General features: G+C 40.0%; 1 protein-coding gene across 2 annotated transcripts in view; it reads right to left on the reverse strand.

Annotated features, from left to right (window-relative positions):
- The window catches only part of PRKX (protein kinase cAMP-dependent X-linked catalytic subunit), a 55,410-nt gene extending 42,649 nt beyond the window's left edge, over window positions 1-12,761 (reverse strand). The window contains exon 1 of one of the 2 annotated variants that reach the window (XM_014884519.2): window positions 12,403-12,689. In XM_014884519.2, coding sequence (XP_014740005.1) covers window positions 12,403-12,586 — 184 coding nt within the window. In that variant the 5' untranslated portion in view covers window positions 12,587-12,689. Of the gene's footprint in view, window positions 1-12,402 lie in introns of both variants that reach the window. The other variant, XM_088160177.1, reaches the window with a different exon arrangement.
- Between the last annotated feature and the right edge of the window lie 806 nt (window positions 12,762-13,567).

Here is a 13,567-nt window from a genome sequence, read left to right on the forward strand (position 1 = left end):
TCCTGGAAGTGTCTGAAGCCAGCTTGGATGGGGCTTTCAGCAACCTAGTGGAAGGTGTCCCTGCCCACAGCAGAGAGGTTGGAACTAAATGTCTTGAAGGTCCTTTTCAACCATTTCAAAGCATTCTGTGATTTTATGACTACTCAAATCTTGAAAATAAAAGTTCACTTTTTTAGTAAGAATCAACATTTTCTTTCAGATTTTCTGTTATTTCACTATGGTATCCTACATATGTCTTCATCATACATTGAATTTCTTATGTAAGTAACACAGGCATACATATGCACCCATTTACCCAAACTCAGGTTAATTTATTCTGTTGTTTACTGCCACAGTTGCTTCTTACTTCTACTCTCTACAATTCACTCGCCCCATACAACCTCAGAATTACCTGAACCTAGTCTGATACACTTAAAAACAAGACCACAGTCTACAGAAAAGAAAGTAACGAATAGCAAATCCAACACCACTTTGATAGGATAGATTAAATTACAGCTAATTGAAGTCATGAGCTACAGTTCACACCCCAAGAGTACTTGATGTGCCCTTTGTAGACTATGTTTCTCCAAAATTGGAACATCATTGCTGAGGATCATTCACTATTACAGCTGACACAGCTCAACAGAAATTTATTTAAATTTGTTTTTGATTTAAAGAACAAACAGCTCAATATCATTTATAATTCAGAATTCACATTTAAGGAAATCGTATACAAGCTCAAATCTGCTAAAATTAGAAGGCACAGATTTAAGATCAGAAATAAACACAAAACCAGTCTGTCTAGGCCTGCTCATTAGCTCATATTTAAATCAGTTCTAACTGAAAGCTACTGGTAATCTGATGGTTACTATATTATTATCCATTAACACTTTTTACAAAAGGTGAAGCATGTTAAGTTTTCAGTAGCAAAGCCAAAAGGCATACTTCTTCCCTGAAGACAGATGAAATAGCCAAACAAGAAAAACTATCAGGCATATTAGATATTTATCATTACTGAAGCTTGTTTCAGATGCTTGCAGATTTCCTAGAAACAAGTAACAGTCTCAGAAGACAGAACAGAGACTGACGAAATTATGGTCGTATATATGAGGTCCTCATATATTACTAATGGAAGAAGAAACAAGCACTGCACCATATAAAATACACCTTCTCACAAGGTACCTGAAGAAAGCTCTGCCAATGACTAACAATATTTCATATTTCTTGACATAAAAACTGAAGGTTATCATTTGTAGGACATGTCAGTACCCAAGCTAAGTACAGTCAGAGTTTAAAGACCTCCTAAGCACCTCTTTTCGCTATAGTGCCATTTTCAGTCAAGTTTACTTTCAGTCTTTAAAAGGAGGTCCGTGTACAACATGCAAAACTCCTTATAGATGACTGTTCTTTAAGGTAAATTATTCAATAGTTTCCACCCTCCTCCCCGCCCCCTCGCAAAAAGATTTGTCTGCTTATAAAACTGCTCTGGAAGGCTCTCTAAAGCGAAGTGATCAAACACAGTACGGCTTTTCTCCTTCTCTTTGTACCACCTTCCCCCAAGTGGCCTTGCATTTCTAGATGGCTCTTTTTTTAATGTCCTATCATTACAATGATAGTTTAATTCTATATCAAGATTCATATTTCAGAGAAGCAAAGGAGGACAAGCAACAAAGTTGTGTTTGCTCTCAAACAATCCAGCTCTTAACATTTCTACCAAAAATTAAAGCCAATTGGACTAGCAATCTCAACTATCATGGGAGGACCTGGAGTTCTGAATTTCTCCATAGGTATTATACCCAACTGCCAATAGGAGATTTTTCTCCCTTGTACAAATATTTTAAATGCCAAAACATACAAAGATTAGAGAGCGGTTTATCTATATATTTTATTACAGGACATAAACCAGCCATATTTCATGCCGGAGTGCCCAACTTGAGCATATCAGAGAATCCATAAAAAAGTGCCAGAGTGACTTATTTCCACATGAATAGATGACATTGCACACCCAGTATTACCTAGCAAAAACCAGACATTCAGATACACTTATCAAATCAAGACATCAATTTCTTCTCTTACAATCACATAGAATACCCAACTGTGCTCCTAGTTACACTTTCACTCAGTTCTACTGATTTTGCTCTAAAAAGAAGCAATTATCCAGCAAATACAAACCCACGTAAACAAAATGGAAGTGTTTCAAAACAGCATTAAGACCCCTTATCCTTTCTTTTTCCAACACTATTTTTAGTAGGAACTCTAACATTCTGTACCAAAGGCAGAGCCTCACATATGCATTCATCTCCACTGCCTGCCAGCCTTCTCTTATTATTTATTTATTTTGTTAAGTCCCCATTTCGACAAGAATCCTCTTTTTTAAAATGCAGAGCAACCACACAAAGTCAACAAAATTCTAAAAGAATATTTAACACAGAATTATAAACCCTTGTCTCCAAATACCACACCAAAGCATGTCAGTTGCAATTCAAAGACAAAATTATCTATATTGCAGGCTTTTATCACTCACAGGAAACTCTTAAAGCAACGTGAAACAGGCAGACACTAAGCTATGAAATGAGTAATTATGAAACCAACCCCTGCCTTAGCTTTAAGTTAGCTGGATTTACCTGCAAGCCAGTCAGGATAGAAAACAAAAACAAAACAAAAACAAAACAAAACACAAAAAAACCCCACAAAAACCTCCCACCTCAAAACACACAGAACCCCAAAAAAACTTCCAAACCAAAACAAACAAAAAAATCCCCAAAAAACCTGCTTGCTGAGACACTGGTTAATTAGTCACAAAACCAGTTGTCTTCCTCATTTATCATTTCACAATGTTACCTATCTAACTTACAATTACTGGGTATTGCAAGCTCTTCTCAACACATCAAAAATCCACCGATAGGAAACATCACTTGCAGACAGCACAAATCATAAGTATTTCATGTACAAAAGTATTTTTTAAAAAATTCTTTTCACAGAATTATGCCAAATCAAACAAACCAGGCTGTACTCTGTCTAATCCACAACCAACAGTAGTTTAGGAGAACTGAAAAATTTACGTTTGCCTAAGAACCAAGACAATAAAAAATTATCACCACTCCACCAAAATAAATCTTTCACCTTACAGTAGGTCAAGTGTTGCAGATAAATAGTTGAGATAAATCTCGAAACTCTTCACTTATTAGAACAAAGAATATAATTTATTTTATTAAAATACTTTAAATGGTTTATTTGTCCTAAGCTTTACAGCATCAGGATTGGATGTGCCCCAATTTGTATCTACTTTTCAACTGAGGGATGCATAAAACTGAATGAATGTGTAAAACAAATGAAATGGAAAAAAAAAATTAAAAAAATCTCTTCCCCCCCCCCGAAGAAATATATCTTCATGCTTTTGAAAATATTTTGCATTAAGTTCTAGGGTTTTTTTTCAGATTCTTTCCAATTCTAAGTTACTTTTGTTTTTCCTTCTAATGGTTCTGTCTTGTAGGACACACTCTTTCTCACAGCTACTTCCCAGCTGGCACTTGTAGCACTAAACAAAACCAAAACAAAATAAACCCAACTTTAATCAAGAAAAAATTTCCATAAACAGATCTAAGGAACCACAGCTACTCACTGTAAAAATACTAGAAGAGATGCAGAAAAGCTTTCAAACAAAATAATTTTAATTAAGGTGCAATACTGGGAAAATTTCAGAAATGTTTTTTAAATTAATTATAACCCAAATTCCATTATTTCCAAATACATAAAAGAATGAACAATTCCTACAAATATGGGAATTGAACTGTGTCAGTTACTAAAAAAGGACGAAGAAAAATGTTTCTGCTTCACCATAAATTCTAAATTCACCACTTCTGAGTGTGACAACTGGGTGGCTTAAATAAAGACATACTGCCAAAGTTTTTATAGGCCTTTGAAAGTCACAGAAGTCACGGAGAATTTAATGGCTTCAGAACACAAGCTCAACATACTGGCATGCAACCTGAAAAATTTTCATAAAAGAGGGGACAAGAATCCCAGTTTAGAAACATTTAGAAACTGACCAGCATTGTCCTTATTGTTTGTTGTCCAGGGACAGACAACACATTACCCACTAATCTTCCTGAAAACAAACAAGAATTTTACAATGCATACTCTGAAGTTATTTTTGTTAGGCCACACAAATTAAAACTGTACAGGCTATCATCTCCTGTACCCAAGAGCTGTTGGAAGCTGCTCTGAGCTACGACGGAAGAGGTCTGAGGCTAGAAATCTGTCATCAGTTTTGGGGCAGGTGGCAAGAGGAGTCTGCTATTATACACCCAGAAGTTCAATAGGAACACAGTCAGCCACCAGCTCCTTCATTTTTATATTTGCCATTCATGTAGCTATTACACGGCACCCTCATTAGCCGACCAGCAAAATAAAAATCTTATACCCAGTTTAGCCTGTTTTTGGAAGAGTCTGTAGAGGGTTAGTTCCCTTAACATCTACCTAAATCATTTCAGAGCATTTAATCTACTGACTGAAGCAATACCTGAGAGGCATAAAAGCAGTACTAACTAGACAGTTTGTTTCCATCCAGAGAGCACCCTGCACCTTCAACAATAATGTCAGAGTCATTACTATTAATATTTCAAATTGCTCTGAGTCACCATATTCCCCAACACAAACATAACAACATTTCAACAAATACCAAGAACGCTCTGTAAGAAGCTACATTTTAGCAATGAACCAAAACTCATAAAAAACACAGTATAACGGACAACTTAAACTGCCACTTTATAAGATTTATAGGTAATCAGCCCTTACCTCCTTGGTAACAATCATGTGAAGAAGAAACAAACAAACAAGAAAGCCAACTAAACAAAAAACAAAACAAAACAAATCCCACCTTGGCACCTTCACCTGATTTCCTCCTGTATTAGACAGTGTCAGAGGTTCTATAATCGCATTTTCCAGGCAAAATAATTTACTGCATTGTTAGCTTTAGTGCTTTCAAAAATATGCCTTAGACAATATCAAGACCACATACAAAAAGCAACATGTCTAAGTCACAGGTTAAAACTGCTGATAATTGTTTATGATACATAGCTCTTCTGCTTTGAGTTCCCTTTGTCCAGTACTCCAATAAATACAAAATATAAATAATTACACCTGAATATACAAATTGAATATTAGAATCATATTAACAAATAACAGGTACATAACCTTTCATAAAAAATTAGCTCAGAACCAATCCGTTAAAGAACTAAAAAATATCCTAGCTTAAAAATTAAATAAAAAGCCCACTCCTGCATGCTATAGGTACTGTATGAATAGTGTGTAAAAAGAAAGATCTGGTAAGAGTGATAGCCATTAGTAAGTCCAAATATGCTGACAGAAAATGAGCAGAAGAATTATATATTCTCACTCTTCCTCTATCAAGCTGCAGAATAGTAAAAATTACAATTTATAAGTTCGTATAAACTTAAATATATATACATATATAATGTATAATCCAATAGAGAAAGCTGTAGGTGATACTCAAGCCAAATATTCAGAAAAGAAACAAGAGCAAAGATTTGACATCAAAATTAGTCTCTTGATATATAGAGAAAATAGCTTGTTGGCATAAGGGCTATGAAATATTCTTCCTAGCAAATAGTCACAAGACTAGAACAATCAGATACTTTGGGAATGGTTTCACTGACCAGATCAACCCAGCAGACAAGTCTCACATTCCATCACCATCAGTAGCATATAGAAATAGGTTATACCATACAGTTCAGTGACATGAAAAGGATACTTCCTTCACTTAAATTTAATGTGGCTCAGTTATCAGTAAATAAATAACACACACACACGATTTATCTGATTTGAAACGTATCGAAGCAGACCAATTGATTGCCTGGAGAAAAATGACAACACATTCACACAGAAGTCACTGTCGATCAATTAACAGACCAGCTAGCAACTGCTCCAAGCTGGGATGTGAATAAAGAAACTGGCCAGAAGAAAAAGGGCAGCCAAGTGGAAAGTTTTCATGATCAAATTCTACAGATCGCCATCTTTGATCCACTCCAGTATTAAAAATAAGGATTAAAAAACTCCATTTTTTATACAAAAAGCCGAACCAGTGCTCTAATGTAAAGTGCAAACAGAGCAAATAATGAACTAAACATTCTTAGCAAAGAATGTTGTATCATGTATCTCTCTCATCTTTATTATAAAAAAAAGAAAGTAACACTTGTTCAGCCATTTGAAAGACAGTCTTCCTATGGGAAAGCAGAAACAGTCTAATTTTAAAAATTGTTCTACCCTAAATATCCCAGGTGCACAGTAACACACAGTACTCAGCAAAATTTTACTTACCAATCTGAAGCTGCTAAAAAACCCACTAAAACATTGCAGAGGTGAAAGGATGCTTTCCCAAGTAAAGATAACAAATTACTCCTGAGTAGTAAAAGCTAATACTGAAAATGTTTTACACTGTTAAGTGTCAACACTAAAGGAATTACACTGAGCTAAACAATTCGGTTAAAAATAGCTTATGCCCAGACAAGACTTTGGAAGGTTCCTATCTTTTACTTTACAAAAATTCACACATCATTACTGCATACACCTCCGTCTCTCATAACAAACAAAACAGTATATAAATTTGACCACACTTGTCTTCTTTTTCTAGTTACACTGCCTATCACCCTTAAAAGTGGACCAAACCATAATAAACACACTTTAGGAAGGGATTTGTTTTACTAAGTTTTCATTATATGAAAGCCAAACTATCAAGGCAGTCATCTCCAAAAGGCTGCTCTCCCTGTCCATTACAAACAGTCCAAACACACATGCTCAAGAAGCTAAACAGAAAAAATTGAGTCAAGTCCTAAGAGCCTACATGCTTTCAATCCCTAGTACTTCCAAGTTCCTGTTTCTTCCCACTGAAGAAGGAAAAAGGAAAAAAAATAGTTAAAATCTCTATTTCTCTGCAGGCTTCTTATCTTCTTCAGTTTGGGCTGGGACACAACGTTTAACAGAGGAATTCTTCCAATGTATTTTCACCTGGTACATTAGGTTTTTTTTAGCGTAAACTTGGCAGGGGAAAGGTATGGTGTTAGGTGCTTTTGATTTTGCATACTTCTTACTTTTGAAATGTTAGTACTAGCTGGGTTCCAGATAATTTGATTATTTGCATTTCAAGAAGCGCTTCTGGGGATCTCTAGGCTATTTATAGGACTTAATAAATTACTTATCTTCAAGAAGCTTTTTTGAGTGTCAAAGCCTATTCTATAACACATTGTCAAATTCACAACATCAGAAAAAAAATACTGAATTTCTTTCTGCCATCAATTAAATCCCTAAACTAGATTCAGACAAAAGAAACAGGTTACAGGCAAACACTAACAATTTGCTTCAAGACTGATTTTAAACACTGAAGATACAAAAGCAGAAATGTGAACTTTTAATTTTCACATGTTCAGACTTCTTCCATACATTTTCACTTTTCTGACCTCTCTGAAAGATAAAAGAGAATACTTGTTTGAATCTATTTTTTCCATCCTAGAGAGAACAAGAAACTTATGGGAAAGAACCTGTTGCTGCCTCAACTACAATAAACTCTATGGTATTGAAATTCACCTCAGCAGTGGATAACAGGAAAAGCAAGGGAAGAAAGCTGAGTCACACCTGGTCATCTCTCTCTACAACAGCAGCTATAATAATAATGATTTATTTTGGGACAAGTGTCATTTTGTGGGAGGGAAAAATGAAGTAAGAAATACAGAGAGTGAAAACCAAATCCAAGTCATTTAGCTTTATGACTAAAGCCTCAAAGATGTACAAACGTAATGGTGAATTCAGGTCACCATTACAGTCACAACATTCAGACCATGTTTTCTTTCAAAACTTGTGGTATTTAAAAACACTGCCAAGTAAAATCATGGATTATTATTTATCATCTCAGTATCAAGAAAATGTGACAAAACAGGGAAAAAATGCTCATACATCCTTTAGAAAATTTAAAATAGGCGACAACCTTGGTAGTAAAACCAAAAATAACACTTGGTAAGAAACTGAACTAATTTAGGCCTTCAAGAAAAGGCAAAAAACCATAAGCGTTCTTTTTATGTAAAGAACTTGGCTACTCTGGGGCACAATTTCTTACTTAGACAATCCTCTGGCATTAGATCACAGCTGTGTACCTACTGTCATGCTGATACAATGCCGCTTGAAATACATTTGGCTATTCTGTGTGTGAACATAGAGAAATTCAGTATTTGAAAATACCTAGCACCTATTTTTTCCCATGAACTTTTAGAAATTTTCCCATGTGCATAAAAAATGAAAATACTGGTATGTCAAATTTTTTTATTCTGCATTTGTTTAGTGTAAAGCACTTAATGGGAACAGCAGTTTAAAATAATCTTTTTGAATAAAAATACTCTAATTAAAATATTTCAATCAATTGAACAGATTCACAACTCCAAACTTACATTTACATAGTATGCTATGGAATTAATTGCACTTTTAAAAATGGACAAGAAACAGATCTCAAAGGAGAGAGGGCAAGAAAAAAAACTGTCATCTTTCTCCTCCTGGTCTTCTCTTCATCTTCCCTCTTCCTATTACCATGCACTTCAGCTGGGAATGTAACATTTTTAAACCTTCCCCTACCCAAAAGTGAAGAAGTACCTTCTGGTTTTCCTGTATTACTGATTCAAGTTCACCTGAATTACTCTTTCATTACGGCATAATTAAAAATTTAGCATCTCTATTTCAGGATACACGTCAGGTGTCCAACTGCAGGCATTCTGGCTTCTGGAACAGGAAGCTTGCCCATATTAAATGCTCATCACAACCAAGGATGATTCAGAAACTATGCCATTAGTGTTCACAGTTTCCCTCCTTCACTGACCAGGCCTACAAGAAGTTTCAAGTAAGTTCAGATAAGCACAGGCCACAAACTTTCAATGAACATGGTGGTCATGGCATAAAAATTTTTGCTTCTGTACCGCACAGAACTAACTCATCTTGGCACAGCTGAGTATGTAAATTCACTGAGATTCACAGAGGATTTCAGCCTGGCCTGAACAGCAGCTTCTGAGTGTGCTGAGTAAACATTTGTATTTCTACCTCCTTTGAAAGAAACATTAATTTAAAACAAGATGAGGACAACCAGGCACCTTCAATGGCTCCAGAGCAAGAGTGTTCAACTTTCATACAAAAAGACTAGTTAAAAAAACCCATGCACTTCAAAGGTTCAAAACCGCATCTTCAACCCCTCAGGAAGTACCTTTAAAGAAATATTTTTCCTGTTTAACTTTTCTTAGTGCCAGAAACCAGTATGTGCCCCAGTCCTGGGCCCTCCCCAAAACCGTAACTTCACTTTATCAACTAAATATTAAGGCGCTTCCCTCCAAAGCAAAACTGTACTCCAGATTCTGCTACAATTTCCTTTTAGCAAAGGGCCCCACAAACACCCAAACAAAGGTTGAGTCCTGGGATGTTTGGGGAAGATAAATGTCCTCTGAATCATTATGCTAAACTGTACTTCCCTTTTGCTCTTCCTGCCTTTACACTAAGTTCTCTGCTAAACCAGACACAGCATCCCAACAGAAATCACAGAAAATGCAACCCAGTCTGCATTATGGTGGTCAGGTTAATGGAGAAATTTTAATCCTCTGAGACTATGAAGGATACTTAAAATAGTAGTTGCGATATTCAAAGACAGTATTGCGTTCAACTTTTTTGGTTTTTTACATGGATTTTATTCCATCCTCAGAGAGAAGATGCATAAAGTCATGGATGACTACGATCTCACAGACACTAACACAATTCTGTTACCTTAAATACGAAACAGCTGCAAGAGCATGGGCCTCCCTGTTTTGACTTTCAACTTTCTCAGGCTGATGGTTTCCAAGGCCATAACTCTTTCTAAGCCTAGGTATATCTATAAGCAATGATTCTAGTAAAGGAGATACCAGAACTTCCTGTTATGTAATTTTTAGGTATTTCCCCTCCCATCCCCAAACATCTCCAATTATCTCAGAGCACACAGCTTTCAAGAACATCAGCAGAAAGAAAATGGTTATCCTTATCAGAGTAGTCAAACTGCAGACAACTCTAAATTGCTTTAGTGAAACTGATGACATTAATCCCATCTATTTGCACAGGGAGATCAAAATGGAGGATAAGGTAATACTGACTTATATCACTGCTCAAAAGAACTGTAGATATACTCTTTCAGTACATGTGATATAAATCCACAGTGTACTTAACAAACTGAATTAAAAAAGGTTTAAGCCAAGCAAAAAAGTTTCTCAAGCTAAACCCCAAATCTACTCTACAGTAGAGTCTCTGCAGTATTTTAAACTGATTTAACTTGCAGTCCATTCAAATCAGGTCTCCAATGCTTCATGTTAGCAGGTGCACACAGAGCAGCCCAGCCTCACGCAGACTTACTGACTCAGATCCCTGATGCACTACAGAAGCATTAGTGGGGCACTGCATCTTTTATAAACTTGGCCACTCAGAGCAGGTATTCACGTGTTCAGTTTCAATATCACTTGGAGGCTGCAGTATTGCTTCCTGGTCGGAAGAAAGACCCTGAAGCACACAAGGCATCTCAAAAAATCATTTGTCAACCAACTTAAAACAAGCCAGCTCAGTTTCTTTGACAAGGTAAGGCTTTATGTATTTATCCATGCACAGTTTTATACCTTTCTAGTTTTGTTTTTTATCTTTATTTTCCCCATAACATGACCAAAGACACAGTTCAAAAGAGCTGCAAAAAACAGTCATCTTTTCAGACAGCGCTATTTGAGAAAAAATGAAAAGGAAAAAAATACAAGCTGGGGAAGACAGAGAATGAAGGGAGACTATGTATTCTGTCCGTGCCTTGACAGGCAGCAATCGGATCTTTTTACATAGATATAGAAAAAGAAAAAAAGGTAACAGTCAGTGTCTCATTTTTTAAAGTCTCTCTTTAAATCCTGTGGAATCACAATTTTCCCTTTCCTTAACCTCTAAAGAGCATCTTAAGGAACAGCCTAATGAAGGTATACTGTTTTAAGTTGACAACAGGATTATTTCCATATTTCTTCATTGGCCACAGGGATATTTCCATGACTACTCCTTCTTCCTTAAAAAATTACTATTTTTCTGCAAACTGTGTTTCACTCAGAGTCTTAATCCTCAGTGATGACTATTGTATCCACATGGTCATGATGTAATGAAGAGAAGCAACCACTTCTGGAGGCAAAAAAACCATCACAAGCCTTTCATGAAGTCTCTTAATAATCTCAAATAATTTATCACTAAAACGTCTGCCCACATTTCAAATAGGAATATTATCTCAAAACACAACGCACTTCAAGAGAAGATAATGTATTCTTCACTGACAACACTCTTGGGCCTTTCCAATTCCATGTTTAAAGCCATCAACTTCACTTAGGAAGGGTTTATATTGCACCTTTTTGGCTGAAGAGAGCTTAGGGGAAATTAAGATTTACATCACATTATTTACTGGAATAAATCTGTCCAAAATAAATTCACAGTCCTATAATGAAACAGTGAATAAAACTTCAATGTACTTGAACATACAAGCTTTCAAACCAGGTGCAAAAACATATGCAACTGTCAGTATGTAGGTTCAAATACAATGCAGAGATACAGCACACATGAACACCATGAACAGAACTGATGTCTGAAATGCCTATTCATTAGGCATGTGCATTTACTCTGCAATGTCACTCATTACAGGCAGCTTTATTAAGTGTGGTACTTGTGAGATGAGACCTTACCGTCTACCAAAATTCTACACACGCAAAGCATCTTTGCATCAATATTCAGGGCAACAGCATGTCGAGGGTTTGACATACTCTCAACTGCATTCGGCTAACCTGTTTGATCTCTTCTCTGGCCCGACAACTAATTTAAATGATGAATTTTTTATCATGATGCAGGTAAATGAAGTTAAACCAGATAAACCAGGTCTTATAGCAAAAGGTCTTTCAGCTTCAGCAGTGGCAGTACTCATCTCACAGACAAGCCAACCCCGGGTCCAGGTGCAGGCTCGCTCTGCAGCAGGTCCCGCAGCCGGGGCCGGTGACACGGCAGCACCGGGGCTGTACAATGTGTACAATGCCCACAGCCCCCGCAGCCCCGCAGCGCGGCTCCCGGGCTGTGCCGAGGCTGCGGCGCGTCCTCGGCAGCCGCCCACAGCCACCCACAGGCACCGCAGGCAGCCCCAGCTGCCCTCGCACCGGCCAGCGGTGGCGCGGCGGGAGAAAAGGGAGCGGAGCGGGGAGGGGGAAACGGAGAGGGGAAAAAACCACAAACCACAAAAAAAGAGGGCGCTGGGGAAGGGGGCAGCCAGCTGTTCGGGCACCTCCTCCCGCCGGGCACGGTCGCAGACAGACACCTCGGCAGCTCCTTTGTTCCTCCCCTTCCCTCACTCACCCACGGTGGCCAAGGTCTCCAGGTCCTCCAGCTTGTAGGCAGCGGGCTCGAGCGGGGCAGGCGAGCCGGGACCGGCGGGGCTGGGGGCCGGCACGACGGGCTGAGGCGCGGCCACTCCCGCCGCCGCCGCCTCGCCGCCGCTCTTCGCCCCCATCTTGGCCTTGGCAGCGCTGAAGGCGTCCATGGGGCCGAGCGGGCGCCCCGCGGCCGCTCAGCGCATGGAGAAGAGCGAGAGGAAGAGAGAGGAGAGGGAGCGGCGGGGACGCAAAGTTTCAGTCTTCAGCAGGCGGGGTGGCTGCTCCCCAGGGCTGGAGCCTGCTGCCGCGTCTGAGGGGGCGCGCAGCCCTTCAGCATCGCGGCCACAACCGCCACGCCGCCCGCCGCTGCCCGCAGCAGGCAAGGACCGCCGCGCAGACAATGGCGAGGGTGCGCCTAGCCGCGCCACACGCGGGGCGGAGGGCGGGGTTTGCCGCTGCCGCTGCGGCACCGTCCCGCTGAGGGCTGGCGGGGCGGGGAGGGGCCGGGGGAAGCGCGGCCCCGCCGCTCAGCGGGAGCGCGGCCGTCGCCCCTCGCCCTGGCGCGACCCGGACCGTGTGACCCGGTGCTCTCTGCTCGTCCTTCCCCACCCTGAGTCCCGCCCGAGGGGCAGCGCGGCGGGGAACGGGGTGGAGGGAAGTGCCAGCGGCTGCCGCGCCTGCCCCGCGCTCCCTCGGTGCTGCAGGAACGCCTGGGACGGTGCCGTCCGCTCTCTGCAGAAAGTTAAAAATGAGCGGTGGGGCCCTTGCGAAGCGGCAGCTGGGCCCCCCCGGGCTGCACAGTACCAGCCCTGGGAAGAGCTGGTCTTTCCCCACGCGTGGGAACACGTGTGCGAGTAGCTCCCCCGCACATCCCGGGGTTTGTCACTCCTTATTTTACTCCCAGTTTCCAAGCAGGTGTGAATTCCGCCCCGGTCACAGCCCCTCGGCGTCCCCTGCTCCAGACTGCCGGGTGTTCGTGTGGCTGGGGACGGGCTGAGCTCGGCCGAGACAGGAGACAGCCGCCTCATGCAGCAGCAGCAGTGCAGTACACAGCTCCGAATATAGCTCCTTCCAGAGCAGCCAAGAAGCTGTTGACGATTATGCTGGAAGGCAAGGCAAATATGTGTGGAACAAGTCGTTGTAAAGCA

This window comes from Sturnus vulgaris, chromosome 2 (genome assembly GCF_052056855.1).
Source record: "Sturnus vulgaris isolate bStuVul1 chromosome 2, bStuVul1.hap1, whole genome shotgun sequence".
Taxonomy (NCBI): Eukaryota; Metazoa; Chordata; class Aves; order Passeriformes; family Sturnidae; genus Sturnus; species Sturnus vulgaris.